The 16,639-nt window shown below is 36.1% G+C and overlaps 1 protein-coding gene across 2 annotated transcripts; it reads left to right on the top strand.

Moving 5' to 3' along the window:
- The first annotated feature begins 1,833 nt into the window (after nt 1-1,833).
- LOC103712060 (transcription initiation factor TFIID subunit) lies at nt 1,834-16,517 on the top strand. 2 transcript variants are annotated; one of them, XM_008798444.5, is made up of 6 exons: nt 1,834-2,281; nt 3,763-3,833; nt 9,217-10,013; nt 11,078-11,198; nt 15,665-15,987; nt 16,078-16,517. In XM_008798444.5, exons 1-6 carry the CDS (start codon nt 1,990-1,992, stop codon nt 16,196-16,198), a joined length of 1,725 nt encoding a protein of 574 aa, XP_008796666.3. In that variant the 5' UTR covers nt 1,834-1,989; the 3' UTR covers nt 16,199-16,517. The 2 variants fall into 2 exon arrangements, with proteins under 2 accessions (XP_008796666.3, XP_008796667.3); XM_008798445.5 differs by having other exon boundaries at nt 1,862-2,281; nt 15,668-15,987.
- The last annotated feature ends 122 nt before the right edge of the window (nt 16,518-16,639 follow it).

The raw sequence follows: 16,639 nt of genomic DNA, 5'->3' as shown, positions 1-16,639 counted from the left end.
TTACCTTAAAAAAAAAAAAAACATACTCATTAGATAAATGGATCAACTAAGGGATCCAATTATGAGAGTCGAGAATTTGAGTCCGCTCGAGCTAGCTTGTTCCGACCCAATTGTATCCCAGTCGTGGAGAGTGAAAAAGTGATAAGCAATAAAATTTTAGTTTTAAAAAAGAAAAGATAAATAATGAGGAAATATTTAGACTGGTGAGCCAACATCTGTGCTTCGTTGGAATGCAGTTGTTTTAGTCTTCATATATAACGTTAGATGAGTAGTGATCTTGTAATCATCTATCCTCATTAGGAGATAAAAATTAGTATTAAATTACAAAAAGATAAGATATAAATTTAAACTTAAGATTGAACTTTTGACATCTAAAATGTATTATTAAAAATTAAAAAAATAAAGAAAAGTATTAATTATGCTAGCAATTAAAATAAAATGTGGAAAACAAATGAAGGCTCTCGAATAAATTAACCACCATCATATTTTAAAGAAAAGTACATATTTTATTGTAGAATGAGAAAATATAAAAATAAAAATAATCAATACATAAATATTATAAAATCCCAAGTGCTAATTAAATGAACAATTAGATGCAAATATAACTGTTTTTTATAGTTCGGGCTTGGGTCTTGGTTAAGCTAGATACAGAATCAAGAAATAATATACAAATTATCATGAACCGAGAGAATTTAGAGAAGGATTTGGGTAAATTTTTGGCTTTTCAAAAATATAATCAAGTAACATCCGGTTAGAACTAACGATGCTATGTTAATATTGTTTCTCTTGATTAATATTAGATTTTATCGATATTATGGATAGTGTGTGTTTTAGTACGAATGTTACTTGATGTAGCATGTATTAGGACATCTAAACAATTAATAGTGCTTCACTTCCAATGTAAAATTCCTTAAAATATGTCATATAGGTTATAATTAGATCATCAAAATATGGAAATATACTGTTGTTATAGAAGTTGTAAATTGTTCTATAAACTATGAATTAGTTAGCTAAGTTAGTTATGTACTCAATAGTGGTTTCAAATTTTTGTTTGGTCAATGATCTGTAAGCGCATTACTTGATTGATTTTAAACCAAGCTTAATTTAATATCTTATGACCAACCAATTATGAATTGTATTTGTAAAACTTCTAACTCGATCAATCCAAATGTAGTCACATTTCTACAAGATCTAGATTTTCTTTACAAGCTGGTGCCTCGCTTGAGTCAAAATTTCTGGAACAAAATAGCATGATACAACCAAGATTTTCTTGTGGCGATCTAAAATTTTGAAGTAGGATTCGATTTGAGTTTAATTAGTTGAATGAATCGGTGAACCAAGTCAAGCCAAGGTTGGGCATATTGCGATTGGGTTGGGCTTACTTGACCCTAACTTAAACCAACCTTAAGGTGCATCCAAGCATGCAGAGGCTTAAGTTCGAGAAGGAATAACATCAATCTTGTTCTCTTTGTTGATTTTTTTTTAAAGAGTGCTTGGTTGATAGTATTTATAAAAATACAAGGAAAGATGTGGATCTGAGTAAGAGAAATGGTTTTTTTTGTTCTTTTTCTGCTTTTATCTAAATTTTGAGATTCTATTTTCTGAATTTCGAGAGAATAGATAGATTGAAGCCTATACACATTCGACCGTTGGATCACATCTATGCACAGATCTGAAAGCACTCCGGAATCCCATTCACCGCCTACACATATCTTGAAGCGGCCATTGCGAGATCCAACGGTGATTCGCCCGAGGGAAGGTGAATCTTCTTTGGCGCGAAACATACAACCCCTGTCCATCGGGGCTCTTATAACAAAGCCTCGGAGTCAAATAGGCGGCCTTCATAGGCGGCCCATAAGTTTTAATGTTTGTCATAACTCGCAACCTCTCTTCTTGCTCCGACGGCCCACAAATCCTGAATCTGATGTGAGGTAATAAGCTCCCTTGTCTCTCTTGTTCTTCTCACCCGAGCCTGCCTTGGATCCAGCGATGGCGGTGTTGCTGGGGGAGGACGGGCTGGGCTACGAGCTCGCGCGGAGGATGGAGCAGTGCGGGGCGTGGCGGGCGTGGCTCGGCGACGCCGCGTACGCCGCCTTCGCCCACTTCCTCACCTCCCCCGCCGCATGGGAGGCCTTCCTGACCGCTTCCCCCGCCGCCTCCAAAGCCCACCTCCATCTCCAGCTCCGAGCCCGCGCACTCCTCTATGACAAGGCCTCCATCGCTCTCTTCCTCCGCCCCTCCTCCTCCGGTGGCTTCTCTATTTCCAACCTCAACCCCAGCTGTAAGCGATCCCGTCTCCCTCCTTTCCCCTCATTCTAGGGTTTTCTTTACGTTCTCTATATCTCTCGTTTCGGATGTTTGTTTTCGAGTTTTCTCTCTGTCGATTTAATTCCTCTTTGTATTTCTCATGCATTCTTTGAGAGATTTTTCTTTTAACGGAATAATCAATTTTTTAATGCAACTGTGGATACAAAAAGTTAGAAGCTAGAATTGAATTAATTGGCAAGCTTAACAAGAGCACAACTGGATCAGAGTGGAACTGAAAATTGTTGGAATTTTGGGAGTCAGACTGCGTTTCTCCTGCAAATTGAGGGACTTTGCAGTTGATTCCGAGCTTTGATGTTTTGCATGTTACATTGAATAGCATGGTGACAGCATTATCTGGATTATGAAGCAGTTATTTGTTTATTATTGGTCTAGTGATATGTAGTAACTACTGACAGGAAATCAAGTAGAAATCCAAATACTATTGATGCCCAAACCAATTCCCCACGGGACATCCATCTCAAATAATAGCCACCGTTCCTGTTATACAAATGGCCATCATTCGAAATAATGATTGCATGGTTACCTTAATTGAATACCTGTTATCCGTATACAATGGAACATAAGGCCTCTGGAATTGTTATAATGGCAACCTAAACATAATCACGAAGCCTTGTCAGCACTCTTCAGTCTCTTTCGTTGTCAGTGATCTCTATCAAGGGATACTTTTGGTTTATCACAAGCTTCAAATATTTACTGGCAATCTTTGATTTATTCTTGGGGCAAATGCATTAAGTCATGGTGTCTTTTTTGCATGGAATTCTTTGGAATCAATAATCACCTGAGTTTTGCTGATTGAAAGTAAAAGAAGATTGTGCAGATCCACTTGAATTCTTGCCAAAGAATTTCCATCTAATCCTTACTATATTGTTTGAATTATGCATGCTGGCACTGGGCAACGTGGATTGCTAAGCTATATTAATGATTTGGTTCCCGATTTTTCTTTCTTGATAATGGTGATAATGGGGTAAGAGATACTTTCTTATGTCAAAATGGAAGTGAATTATTAGTCCAAAAGAAGGGCCAGGAGGATTAAAGGTGGCTGTCCATATGCTACCAGACAAGGACCCACTGTTGGCATTATAGCAGTAGAATTTTGTGATATTCTTTTAAAACACTAATACAGGTGATGAAGTTTCAAGGCATTTGTACAGTACTAGTGGTTGTTATCTTGACTTGGAGGAGTTTAACTTGTTGGGGAATTTTATTCTGCTTCACCTAGTTCTCAACAAGTTATGTTACAGCCTTAGTGTCATTTGTTATTGCATCCATTCATTTCCTGTACAATGCTGATTTTTAACTTTTTTTACACATTGTAATTCGATGAGTTGCTGCACCTGCTGGCATTCCTTATGTTAATCAGTGCTAATTTGTCTCTCAATTCAAGGCTTTCTTTTTTCTCTAATTTGCTATGCATTGACTTTTTGTTTCTTCCAGATCTGCAGTTGCATGGGGATGATATTTATTACTCATTGGAAGATGATCAGCAAGATGGAGTTCAACATCTAGTGTGTTTCAGTCTTCCTGATTCATCACTAGATAAATTTTTACTTAATGCAACTTATTTCATCAAATGCTATTCATTTATTACTTCAGCTAGTTCATCATTATCATTTCAACTAGTTTATCATCTTATATTTTCTTTAATTTATAAATATGAAGAGCGAAGGGCATAACTAATCATCTTTATTCTTTGAATCTGTAAAAAAAAAATGCCCCATTATTCATTCAATCATGCAAGGTTGATTAGTAGAACCCACCTGCATGGACAGCAGGTGTGTGACTAGGCCTTCTTGTTATTTAAATAATTATATAGCAGTCAAACATAGAATGCATAATTATATTTTCATATATAAATGCTTTTATGCATTATGTCTTTGTATACATGTATGAGTGAGTGTGTATGCATGCACACATGCATGTAAGGAAGCACAAAGTTTCTATATCTGACCACATTTTGAGGGCAAATCTAGTAAGGTCAAATATGATGATGGAGTACCCAAAATTAGATCCACATTCTTGAAGATGATCTATACTTGCAACATCTAAAATGTCTACATAAAAAAATCATGTATTTTAGTGACCCCGTGCATATGCATCAAGTTGTTCTAAAATTACTTTAAATGACATGATGCAATGTTGTTATGGTTGAAAGCACCCAGAACAGTTTTCCTTTTATGCAAAACATATTGGAAGTTTTTCTTCTTATTAACACATGGATACTCTAGAGTCATATATATTTTGTGAAGAAGCAACTGCAGCAGAAAATTTGATCTAATCCTGCATAAATATCTCATGCCAAACTCACCATTCATGTGCATATTTAAATGTCATTTATTGCATGTTCAAATAGAATTAATTTGTTATGTAAAACATGATGCTGAAGAGCAAGTCATTATTTTGAATTACGGTTTGACATTATTTTGAGGAGTAACCATTTTTTGACACCCTTTTCTTTCTGAAGGGGGATGCACGATTCCATGGATGCTTTTTAAATTACTTTGTTTCATTAAGATCTTAATGTGACTCTAAATACCCTTATGATAACTTTATTATAAAAGATGCAGGATGATTAGCAACTTGTGGTAAATTTTGTGAAAATTAGACCTTTATCATGAATAAATATATCAAAGTTATTTGGAGCTATTGCTGTGTATCTTTTAGGCTAATGTTCAATGCATTTTCTCTCTCTTAATTGCAATACTCTTGTAGTCAAAATTACTCTTTTAAAATGAAATATTTTAAAAAAGACATGTTTGAGTGTAATATATCATTTTTGTGTTCGATCACAATCTAACTTATAATAATCTAAATGCCTATGAGATTGTAGTTCTAGTATAGCAAAACTTATGTTAAAGATTTACTTCCCTCTATGATGTAATGCCTCAAACTCTTAAAACTCGTATAATCTAAGTTTAATCAAGAGGAAATGCTCCCCAACATTTAAAGAGTAAAGAATAATAAAAAAACACTAGACATGTAAATGCTGACTGCATAAGTTAGTTTTGGCTGAAACTTTGAACTTGACGGATTCTAGCCCGGACCAACCTGCTTTGGTTTCAATTTTGGAGTTTCTAGGAGAAGTTCAAACCCTGATTTAGATTATTGCAGAAATCTTCGAATGTAGGTTGTATTTGGTTGCGGAATAAATTTAGGGGGAATAAGAGAAAATTATCCGAATAAGTCAGGAGGAATAAGACTCTGTGGAATAACAGTTTTCTATGTTTGGTTGGATGTATAAGTTTGCACCTACTCTTTCATGACGTTGTTTGGTTGGAGGAATAAGTTGAGGAGATTACCGATGTTTTTTTTCCCTAGACAAAAGTACCCTTCCATCATTTGTAAAAATTTTGTGAAGTATGGAATGGTTGATTGTTGAAAATCTCAATAGCCTCGATTCCCTCCTGCACTGGCTTGGAGAAAAAAATTATTAAAGTGAAATAGAAGAGATTGTGTTTAGTGTTTTTATGCTGGAAATGAGATCCAGCAATCACTGCAACTACCTTTCCCCTGTCCCTCCCTTGCTCGTATGGCATCAAATCAATATAGTTCATATCTATACGTAAAAGAGATTAGTATCAAAAAACTAAACAGAAGAAAAATTTCATTTCCATAATAGAGTCATATTACATGCGGGTGAATCATAGAGCAATGGTAAGGTTGCTTCATTGTGACCTAGAGGTCATTGGTTCAAAATATAAAAATAGCCTCTATGCATGGCGGTAAGGCCGTGTGTATTTGACTTTCCCAGACCCTGCAATGTGGGGAGCTTCGCACAGTTAGCTGCCTTTTAGTAGAGTTATATTACATACGCAACATTGCTAATACATTTATTGTAACAAATACATATAACTTATGGCCCTTGGCAATGAAACATCTGCTGAGAAGCTTGTGCATTCCACATGTTGTAATACGCATGCACAACTTTAATGCTTATACTTGTTGATGACGGTTCGTCAATGAGTTGTCTCTATGTGATCGACTAGTCAACCCTACCAAAAAAAATGAGGTCGGTGATTGCTTATAGAATTATGCTAACATACATAATCTGGTAATGTTTCAATACAACACCATCTTGATATGCTCCATGTTGTGCTCCCTCACCAGCTCGACCTACCATGGCGTTTGACTAAACTAACATTGGCATTAGGTGATGGATGAGTAAAACGACCTTAGCATTGAAGACAAAGTCGGCATTATCATCTGGTTATATAAGTTGCACGCTCTGAATGGATTTCATTGCTTGGTGGAAACCATTACGTTGGACTGTCATCATCACCTCACATGAAGGTTGCAAATGATTGCCATTTGGCTTTCCAGGATTGCAACTCATTGTTTTGTAAACAACCCATGATCCTATATCTCAAAAGTTATAGTAAAATATTGCAAATCAAGAGAATCATCATCAGACAACATAACCCTAGTTCATGCCAATTGGTCAAGTCAGGCCTTGGCAATTTGGGGTCCTAGGAGGTAAATTGGAGACAAACCTAATTTTTGGCCTTTTTTTGCACCAAGTGGCTGCCCCATGAAAATAGCTACGAAAGCAAATTTAAAATCAAAACCATGAAAATCATTGAAAAATTTCAAACTATAAAAACTTCTTTACCATTGGTGCACAGGATGTATGCCCTGCCAAGTTTTGACTAGTGAATCATGGCAATGCCGGTTGCATGCCATGACAAGCATTGACTAGTGGATCATGGCAATGCCGGCTTCATGGCATACTTGGCAAAGCCCTCAAATGTCAATGTGTCATCATCAACTTATATGTGATGCAATGGTTGCCAATTGGCTGTCCACTTGTAATCTCAAAAAGTATAATTTAAGTAAAGGAACAAAAAAAAAAAAAAACATATCAATAGCTGTTCCGAAGAACTATATTATTTACTAAAATCAGTTGCAAAAACAGCTCACTCCAATCACCAGAAATGGGGTGAGGAACATGCTTACATAATGACATCAAAATATGCATGATGGACAATCACATGAATGGAACAACTAAGAAGAACCACAACATTGGTGGAACCTACACAAGTCGGCCAACAATAAGATATGACACTTTGAAAATCATGATCAAATCCATGCAAAATGGGTAGAAAACAAATTAAAACCATGAAATCACTGAGAGGATCCATCCATAGCCTTCATGGACATTCTATCAAGCATATTGTGGGCATAGGAAGGTGCCCTTATCATGGGCATAGGAAAGTGATAAGCCCTTGCAGTAAAAATATAACCAAGCATCATCCATTCGAAGCTCTCACAAAACATATGTCAAGCACATTTTGGGCATAGATGGGTGTTTGCTTCTGCAGAGTCTCTCTCGCACTAAGGGAACGAGCGCGCCAGAGAATCTGTTGGCATAAGTTGGATGGTAGAGGTACGATATGTGTGTGGGCAGTGCCACCGACATTGGATTGGCAAAAAATAGCGATCGAAGAGAGGATAGAGAGTAGTGTAGGTCCATATATCTCGACCTTCAAGAACTTTCACCACTGTCCCACCATCATTCAAAGAAGATGGATCTAGCTAGGGATAGAGGTGTAGCACTAGGCTGTGGTAGTAGAGACTGTAAATTATAGCTAGTTCTGGGTGGAAACTACTGGTACAATAAGAACTAACATAAAATAAAATATTTGATTTGGATTGTTGAAGGTTTTATTATAGGGTACAAATCCATTATTTATATTAAAATATAATAGCTACCTATTTTGATAGTTACTATCCATGTTTGGCCTTTACTTCTGGCAGTTCTAGTAATTGATGCCAGTTGTCCTCCCACTACACACGTCCGTTAGAGCAACCTAACCTTATACCACCTGCCAAACCAATAGTCACACTTAGTCAGCCAAAACTTTTATCACATCTTCGTTTACTTTATATTGGTGCCCTATTTGGCCCATTTCTATATATATTCAGCCTCTAGTGTGATTCCTCGGGTAGCTTCTATATGGCATCCAGTTGCCCTTAGCTTTTGGGATATTTCTGAAACCTGTTATCACTCTACCATGCGGCCAATTTGGCATGTGTCTCCTACGTGTTAGCTTGAGCACGAATATGGTGTAAATAGAGGGTGCCATTATTCAATAGTCTGAAATGCAGATCCATCAATAGAAGAACAAAAATTATGAGGAAATTAACCCAAGTAGTTCGATTGTCCATGAACGTTCATTACTTCTCATGGATCCTACCAACTCGAGAGTAGGGGATCCATACCTAAGGAAGACCAAGATAGGACTCATTCGAGTGGGAAGCAGGCACAATGCTCCTAGGCACTTGAGCAAGGTGGCCATCGGTGAGTCAAGCAGCTGGTGGTGGAAGGGAGTAAGGGTCAAGGAGCAATGCCCAAGAGATAGTCCACCCCCAATCTCAAAGAAGCTAGGCCAATAACCTGATTAGAGGGGTGGATCGGGTCATCACCAACCAGCATGGGCTCGCTGGCAGTCGGAAGATACCCGGTAGAGCCTAGGTTCCAGCGAGGGAGTACACTTGAGGGCAAGGGGGGTTTGGGAAAGTGAGAGAGGGTTCAAAGGAGAAGAGGGGCAGAATGGTAATCGGGAGGGATAAGAAGGCAGCCAATTTGGGCATCATAACAATTCGAACCCCCCCCCTTCCTCCTTCAATTTTGGTTTTTGGATGGAATAGGACAGAATAAGTAGCTTATTCCATCCCAGATCTGCTATACAAACATAGCCATAAGAATGACAGAAAATTTGTATTTTAGCAAAGCAAATATTGCCTTTTCTTGTTTTTTAATCCTAGTACATATTTCTCTTTCTGCTACCCATTTGAGTCTATAAATCATCTGAAAATCGTAATTTGATTGTTTTTTTGGATTGTAATTTCTTCCAAAGGCAACATGGCTAACACCATTGTTGGGTGATGCAGGCACAAACTAGATCAGGATCAAGATACAGTGATCCTGAGAATCCAAATTCCTCCCAGAGGCGTAGGCATGAAGAGTGGTCTGATTCATGGTATAACCAATTTAGTGAAAGGCATAGATTAAGACATCACAGATTCCCATATGGCGAAAAGGAGTCACACAGACGAACATCTGAGGGAATGTCTGCATATGTCAAGCTTCGTGATTTACATAAAAGAAAGAGGAAAGCATTTAAGGAGGACAACTATGTTGGTGCTGGTGATCCTCTCTTGGAGAATGGGTCGTCCGTACATTCCAAAATTGTTTCAGATGTAATTAATTCAACTGATGAAGAAATTACATTCTTCCCAGAAATGATGTTTCCATCTAACTGTGTACCTGATACTGCACTCCTACTGACAAATGGAACGAAGGAGAATCAGAAAGTAGAAGTTTATGGGGTTCTTGATAATTTGCCTGCTGTAGTAAGCCGGAATCCAGCAATGATAGAAAGGTTTGGCATAATACCCGAGTATCATAAGATGGGAAGCAAATATAGAGGAAAAGATGGATCTGGAGGGGTGAGGAAGCCTCTTGGTCAAGAGCAAGCATCCCAGATGACTCACAAGGCAGTGGCTCGTTTGTTGGAAAGTATGGGTTTTGAAGGTGGGACTGAAGTCTCAATGGAAGTCCTCTCAGAAATTTTTAGTAGTCATATCTGTAAATTAGGCCGCATCTTGAAGCTTCTTAGTGATAGCTACAAAAAGCAATTCTCATCGATTGATCTCATTAAGATGTTTCTGCAAACTGCAGGATCCAGGTGAGTTGATTTCTTTGTATTATAGGTGTGCATATGTCTGTCTGTCTGTCAAGTACTTCAAGTGCATTTTCTAGGTAAACCTAGTCATTGTTTTCTTTTAGATAGATATTTAATGATATATTCAAAGTATGGAATAATAATATATTGCTTTCACAAGATGGTAGAAGAAAATAGATACGTCCAGAAAAGCAAGCTTGGTTCCTTCACAACTAAAATAGACCATTATCCAACTTGCCTCGCTGTTAGAACCATTCTCAGTATGACATTTTAATTTCTCCGTACATACTCTGGACATATGGACAAAAATTATTCTTGCTACTTTACTCTCTTGCATGACATAAAGTTTAAAACTGAATTCATATCAGTAGTTTTAAGTTGTAGTGTTTGGCCAGCTCTTATTTTTGTAAAGAGGAAAACATATTTAGTTTCTTCAAAGTGCGATGATAGAAATCCTACATCCAGAAACAATGTAGCAACATACTAGGCGCAATCTTCACTAACACAATAAGCCATATTATTAATGCCTATTCGTTGATGAGATTGTCTCGGTATAAGAATTTTCTCTGAAGTGGCTAACCAGATAGAAGCTTGAACTGGGGGTTGTGAGATTGGGTTCCAGCTAGTTAAATTACTAACAGCCCTCTTTAGCATCCAATGAGGGGCAAAGGAGTGAAGGACTGTCTTTCTTTAACCTTGTTTGAATGTTCTCAATGCTAGATAAGCTGCCATTATATTTCATGCCTGGTGCCATGGTTATTTTGGCCCTGGAAGCCAAGTAATGCTGGGGAATAGGTTTGTTCTCAAAATATTTTCCTTAACTAGCTTAGTGGCATAATATACTAATGCATTGGCAAAATTTAACCTCAAATGCACATGAAATGGGAAGTTTTGGTGAAGATGTACCCATGAATCACCTAGGGAGAACTGAATCAGAATAAAAGAACATTCCCTAAATTTATGAGATCTAAACAAGCCTTTTGTTATCCTGAGTTTAGCTTGTACTCCTTTTACAGAGTTACATTTGGTTCAGTTAGTTTCTAAATAATTTCCTTTTACTTTGGCAGTAATTTTGAGACCTTAATAGAAACTATGAAGGATGGTAACAAGGGCTTCACCCACCAAACACAACAACACGTTCGTGCACTCCAGCCACAACATCAGAATCCTCTCCTGCAGTCTCAACAAGTAAGAAAATACTTGTTACTTCACATTCTAATTAGTTGCAATATTTCTGAGACATGACCTCTGTTAGTAAGTAAACATATCATGCAAGTAGTGATATATAGTTGCTGCTTATTCGTCTCTATGTGAAAGAAAAATAAGTAATCTGGCTACCAATGTATATTTGGATTGAGTAAATTTTCAAGAGTTTGAGAAGAGTGGCAACTGCTGATGTCCATACATGTACATATTTACGTATATACACATACATAATTGCTTAATTACATATACATATACACACATACGTGTGTACGTACGTACATACATACATATAATGTGCACATGTATGTACATAAAATATATATGTATATATGAACCTGATTTTTAGTAATTCTACAATTACTTTTTTATTCTTTTAGAAGAGAATAGTCACCTTCAAAGAAGCTTTTGTCTGTCCATTTAAATGTTCTGAAGTTTTTGGTTTCATGCAACTGAATTTTTTCTCATCAAGCTGCTGAAATGATTGAAGTTATGGAGTATGATATCTTTAATATTGCTTTAGATTTGGAATGAACATTTGGGAACAGGATTCCAACTCTTTGATCATTGAAATGTTTATGAGCTCTGACTTTGTGTTTTACCAGCAATGACCAGATGCTTCTAAGAATTTTGTGATAAAACTTCCTTAGTTTATCTGTACATATGTTAAATGGTCCATAGAAAATATAAATTTACTAATTTCTATTTACATATGTAAGTATGTAACAGAACCTGTTCACAAGAAATAGTAAGTTCTCATATGGATATATGCTTACCATCATTTTGACATTATAAGAATTGCAGACGATAATCTGATTCGGCTGTATGATCAGGTAAGGTCCTCATTGAACACTCACAGAAAATGCAAATAAAGTCCAATAGATTGATGCTGTTATCTGTTCAACATGTCAAGGAACTCATTGAACACTTCAAATATTTGGCATCTGCGTACTAGCTTTACTGTTTTGAATCAAATGTTTAGCAGCTATTAATTGAAAAAGTGTAGTAGCTTTACTGTTTTAAATTTCATTAGCTATTAATCAAAATCTTGCAGATGAAGGGTTTTGAATGTGTAATTAAAAAAAAAAATCTTTAAGTGGATTTCATTAGTGTTCTATATCTTAATCTTGCCAATGTGTTAATTGAAACAATTACATGCCAACAAGAACACCAAGGCATGATAAATTTATGGAACATAAGACATGTAACCTGTGCCGTCATGCATCATGAGAGAATCTCTAACGAGCTATGTCTTATAATAAGCTAAAGATTGCTCTAAGTTGTGGTAGGTTGAAGTCAAAATGGAAACATCTCACCCCTTGATTTACTAGATGAACCATTTTGGGGGATTGCATTGTTACACAACTAGTTGGAAATTATCATTTTGTGCTCCTTAAATTAGTTTGTGGAAAGAGAGAAAAAAAAAAGAAAGATTAGATGTGGTGCATAGTTACAACAAAATGTTGACTTTGAACAAAAGCAAATAGAGCTTTACCTTTTTGCATTTGGATAAAGTGAAAATAGAAATAATAATCTGCTTGGTGACTATGTTTGTAAAATTATCCTTTTATTGTTTTTTAGAATAAAAGGCAAATCATTCATAATTTTGTGAGCAGTTCCTTTGTTAACTGGATACTCATGTCCAGATCTAAAAATCAATGCCAGATATATATTGAATTTGGATATGCGTCAGACACTCCGAATCTTATTTCTATGTCTCCTACACATCTTAGAAAAAATTATATTTACATTTTCCCATCATGTAACTAAAGTTTTCTCATTTTTGATTATGTGTTTTTATCCCTAACCCCCTGGCTCTGCCCCTGTTTACTGTATCTTAATGTTTCATTAATTCTAAGAAAAAAGAAAAAAATCCAAGCTAAGAGAGAAGAATCATATTAACACATAATGCTTTAAATAGTAAAGAAACTTGTAAAGAAATTCAAATCAAACAGGACACTAAGCATAAAAAATATTTTTGGTTAGTTTCAGCTGAAACTGCCAAAATTGGTTGAAACCTGCCAAAACTAGCCGAAATTGTGCGAGACCTAATTGGTCTCGGCTGAAACTTATCAATTTTGGCTGAAACTTTTCACCTTACTCCTTACCAATGGAACAAGATCTTTAAAAGCTGAGACATTGGTCATCTCAGTGGGTGACTGACATCCAAGATGAACTGAGATCTCGGATTATCTTCGCCAATATTGGAAGGTTCAAAACTTTGGAAAAGTCGAAACTTTCTGAGATCCCAGCTGATGTATGAAAACCAAGATGTTGAAATCTTGTCTGATATAGTAAATCCAAGAATTATAACTATTTTAGACATCGATTTTGAGATTTATTAACTAAAAAAAATTCAATCGAGGAAGTGAAGAAGTGATTGGAAAATATCGGCTGATACATCAATATCGTATTGGCTGATATCCCAGGATATATCAGTTTATAGTGACTGAGATAATCCAGGCCGAGATTTTCTTTATATCATATTGGCAAAAGGCTGATATTGATACACATAGCGATCGACCAAGATTAAAACGTTCCTGGAAAGCAAATATAACAACCTTTGATGTAGGGACTTGGAGAGGCAAATGGAAGGAGGCATAGTGAAGATGAAAGTGCAAGAGGTATCTCTGTAGTGCTTTAGAGATGGGGAAGATGGAAGAGCAAGACTAATCTTTGTAGTGCTTTAGAGATGGCATAGGCATTAATATAGAGAATTCTTTGTTGGTTATATGCTTTTGGCAGAGAAATTTTTGGGGCGTTCTCAGCATCTTATCATTTATTTACTCGCAATTCACCTGTTCTGGCTCATTAAAATCTCAAGTAGGTCTATTCAGTTTCTAAACCATAGCCTAGGCGACGGACTTGTTACAAATTCACTCAAATTATTCTTTGATTCAAGTACTTCATTTTCACCATTAGATTTTTGAACTGTTTCAATAAGTTAACATTTTAATGTATTTTGAGGTGTATGTTGTGAACATAAATGATTAAGTCCCCTTCAAGTTATATTATGATTTGTTATTATTTTTACTAAATTTTATAATAGAATAATTAAGTCTTCAAGTTATATTATAATTTGTTATACTTTAACTAAATTTATAATAAATGTAAGAGATGTAATAGCATATATTATTGGTGTTTTAGCCTAGTTGGAATCCATCGAGTTTCCTTAGTTGTCTATCTTGCTAGATATAGAACTCAGGTTGTGATTGTTGAATGAAAGCTCTTTTTGTAGTTAGTTGTTTAACTCTTAAACTTAAGTTTATTTTTTTAACGGATTTCCTATAGGAATCAGGTCTGTTGGCATTTCTAGCCCATATTCTTCTAAAGGCCTATCCTAATTTTAGTCTAAATTCCATCAGTGGGTCTGTTAGATTGCAAGAAGAAAAAAATGACCCATGGAGGTCTTTTTTTTACCTCCCACAGGATTTGGGCCGAGGGTGGTGTGTTTGTATGGGCCCTATCCAAATAGACTGCCCGCTTCATAAATCCAATAGGAAATCCAGCCCAATCCTGTTGGATTTTCCAAACAGGCTCTTAAGGTTTAGTCTAAAAGTTTCTCACTCATTAGCATATATGTGTCATACAAGGAAAAATTGCAAGAAAATATTTTATAGTGTATATATGTTTGTATAAATATGTAGATACATACATGTATGAATTGTAGTTACATATTTTCTGCTCGCGTGAAAAAGGGACTGCCGGAAAAGAGACGGCAGGGTTACCGTCGAAGGTAAGGACTACGTGTATATTAAGTGTGCCTTTATGTGTTTGTACCTATGTTTATATATACAAACTATTGTTATCTTTTGAAGATATACATTTATATGTAGTACACATTTGTATGTATGTATATAATGTACATATAGTTACATTTATATATGTATGCACATACGAATCTTTGTGTATATGTATGTATATAGGAACGATGGTCCAAGTGAGGCTCACCTGGGCATTCACTGGCTTATTTGTTTCCCAGGCAGTAATGAAGGAGCCTAGGTGACCGGACCTGACAATTATGCTCTTGAAGCTGCACTAGAGAATTGAAATATTCAATTCTTAATGTAATCATTCTTTACTTGCTACTTAATTGATCTGGCTCATCAAAATCTTTAGTAGGCATGGTGAGTTTCTAAACCAAAAGCTAAAGAATTCAAGTATTCAATTGCTGTTGTAGGCAAAAATCTCATATCTATATTTTTTTATTTTGCACCAAGTGATCTCATTTGTTCAGTTCGGAGAACATATTGATACTCAAATCTAACTCCATCCGAGCAAAACATCGTTTACATAAGGTTTTTTGAACTAATAATCCATATGGATTAAAGTGATCGACTTTATTCTATGAATGCTTATTTTTATTTTTCTTAATGTAATCTATGTGATGATTGTTCATTATTTTGCATGGTAATATGTCAAAACTAATGTCTTAAATGATACATGACCAGCAGATCCAAAGACAATTGCATCCCCAAATGAATATGCTTCACCCCCAGATATTTCAGCAGCAGCAGCAGCAGCAATGGGATAGATTACGCCAACGCCAAATATCCACTCCTCGTGGTTCTGTAATGATTATGGACAAAGATCAGCCAATGGTAGATGTCAAGATTGAAAACATGTTGGAATCGTCAATAGACAACCCATTCAGCACACTCAATAAACATCAACTGCAGTTAAGACACCAGCAGGCGATGGCTAATCACCTTCTTCAATCAGGCCAGCAGTTCAAACAACTACCGTCTGTCCAAATTCCTCAGCTTCAAGCACAGTATGGAATCTGTTTATGAGATATATAAAGTATTTTGCCTTTGGTCTTTCGAATGTCTAATAGAGCATCAAATGTCTTCAATTGATGCAGGAATGCTTATAACATGAGAACACCACCAGTAAAAGTAGAAGCCTTCAATGAATTGATGGGTGGGGATTCAACATTAAAGCATGAGCCGGAGCATAATAAACTGACTTCTCCCCCTAAATAGAGTTTCATACTTCCCTGGACCAATGTACAGATGTTAGGTGGTTATGTTAGGGATTTATGGCATATTTTTGTTTGTTTATGTTTATGATCAGTATGAAATTCTTCATTCATGGTTCATTAGTGTTAACATGTGCTGCCAGCGTGAGGATATTTCAGCATCTTTATTAGCAGTCTTTGTAGATGCATGCATCAGGGCATGCTTGCACGTACGATCTTTTCTTGACATCTATGTACGTGTTATGTTATGGAGCGAAAACAGAGACTGTTATCTGATGTTTCAGAGCAGTTAAAAAAATTAGTATGACATCATTTCCATGCAACTAGCTCTGGCTTAGCAAAAATAAAAAGGGTATACATTTTTCTGTGTACAAAGATGAACTGAGATATTTGTTTTTGAAACGTGGTAATTATATAGGCATGCGTGGAAATATCTATCTTGCTG

Source organism: Phoenix dactylifera, chromosome 9 (assembly GCF_051530095.1).
Source record: "Phoenix dactylifera cultivar Ajwa chromosome 9, Ajwa_hap1_PhDact_Kaust_v1.1, whole genome shotgun sequence".
Classification (NCBI taxonomy): Eukaryota; Viridiplantae; Streptophyta; class Magnoliopsida; order Arecales; family Arecaceae; genus Phoenix; species Phoenix dactylifera.
Note: the sequence above shows the minus strand (reverse complement) of the source record. Positions and strands in the feature narration are given on the sequence as shown.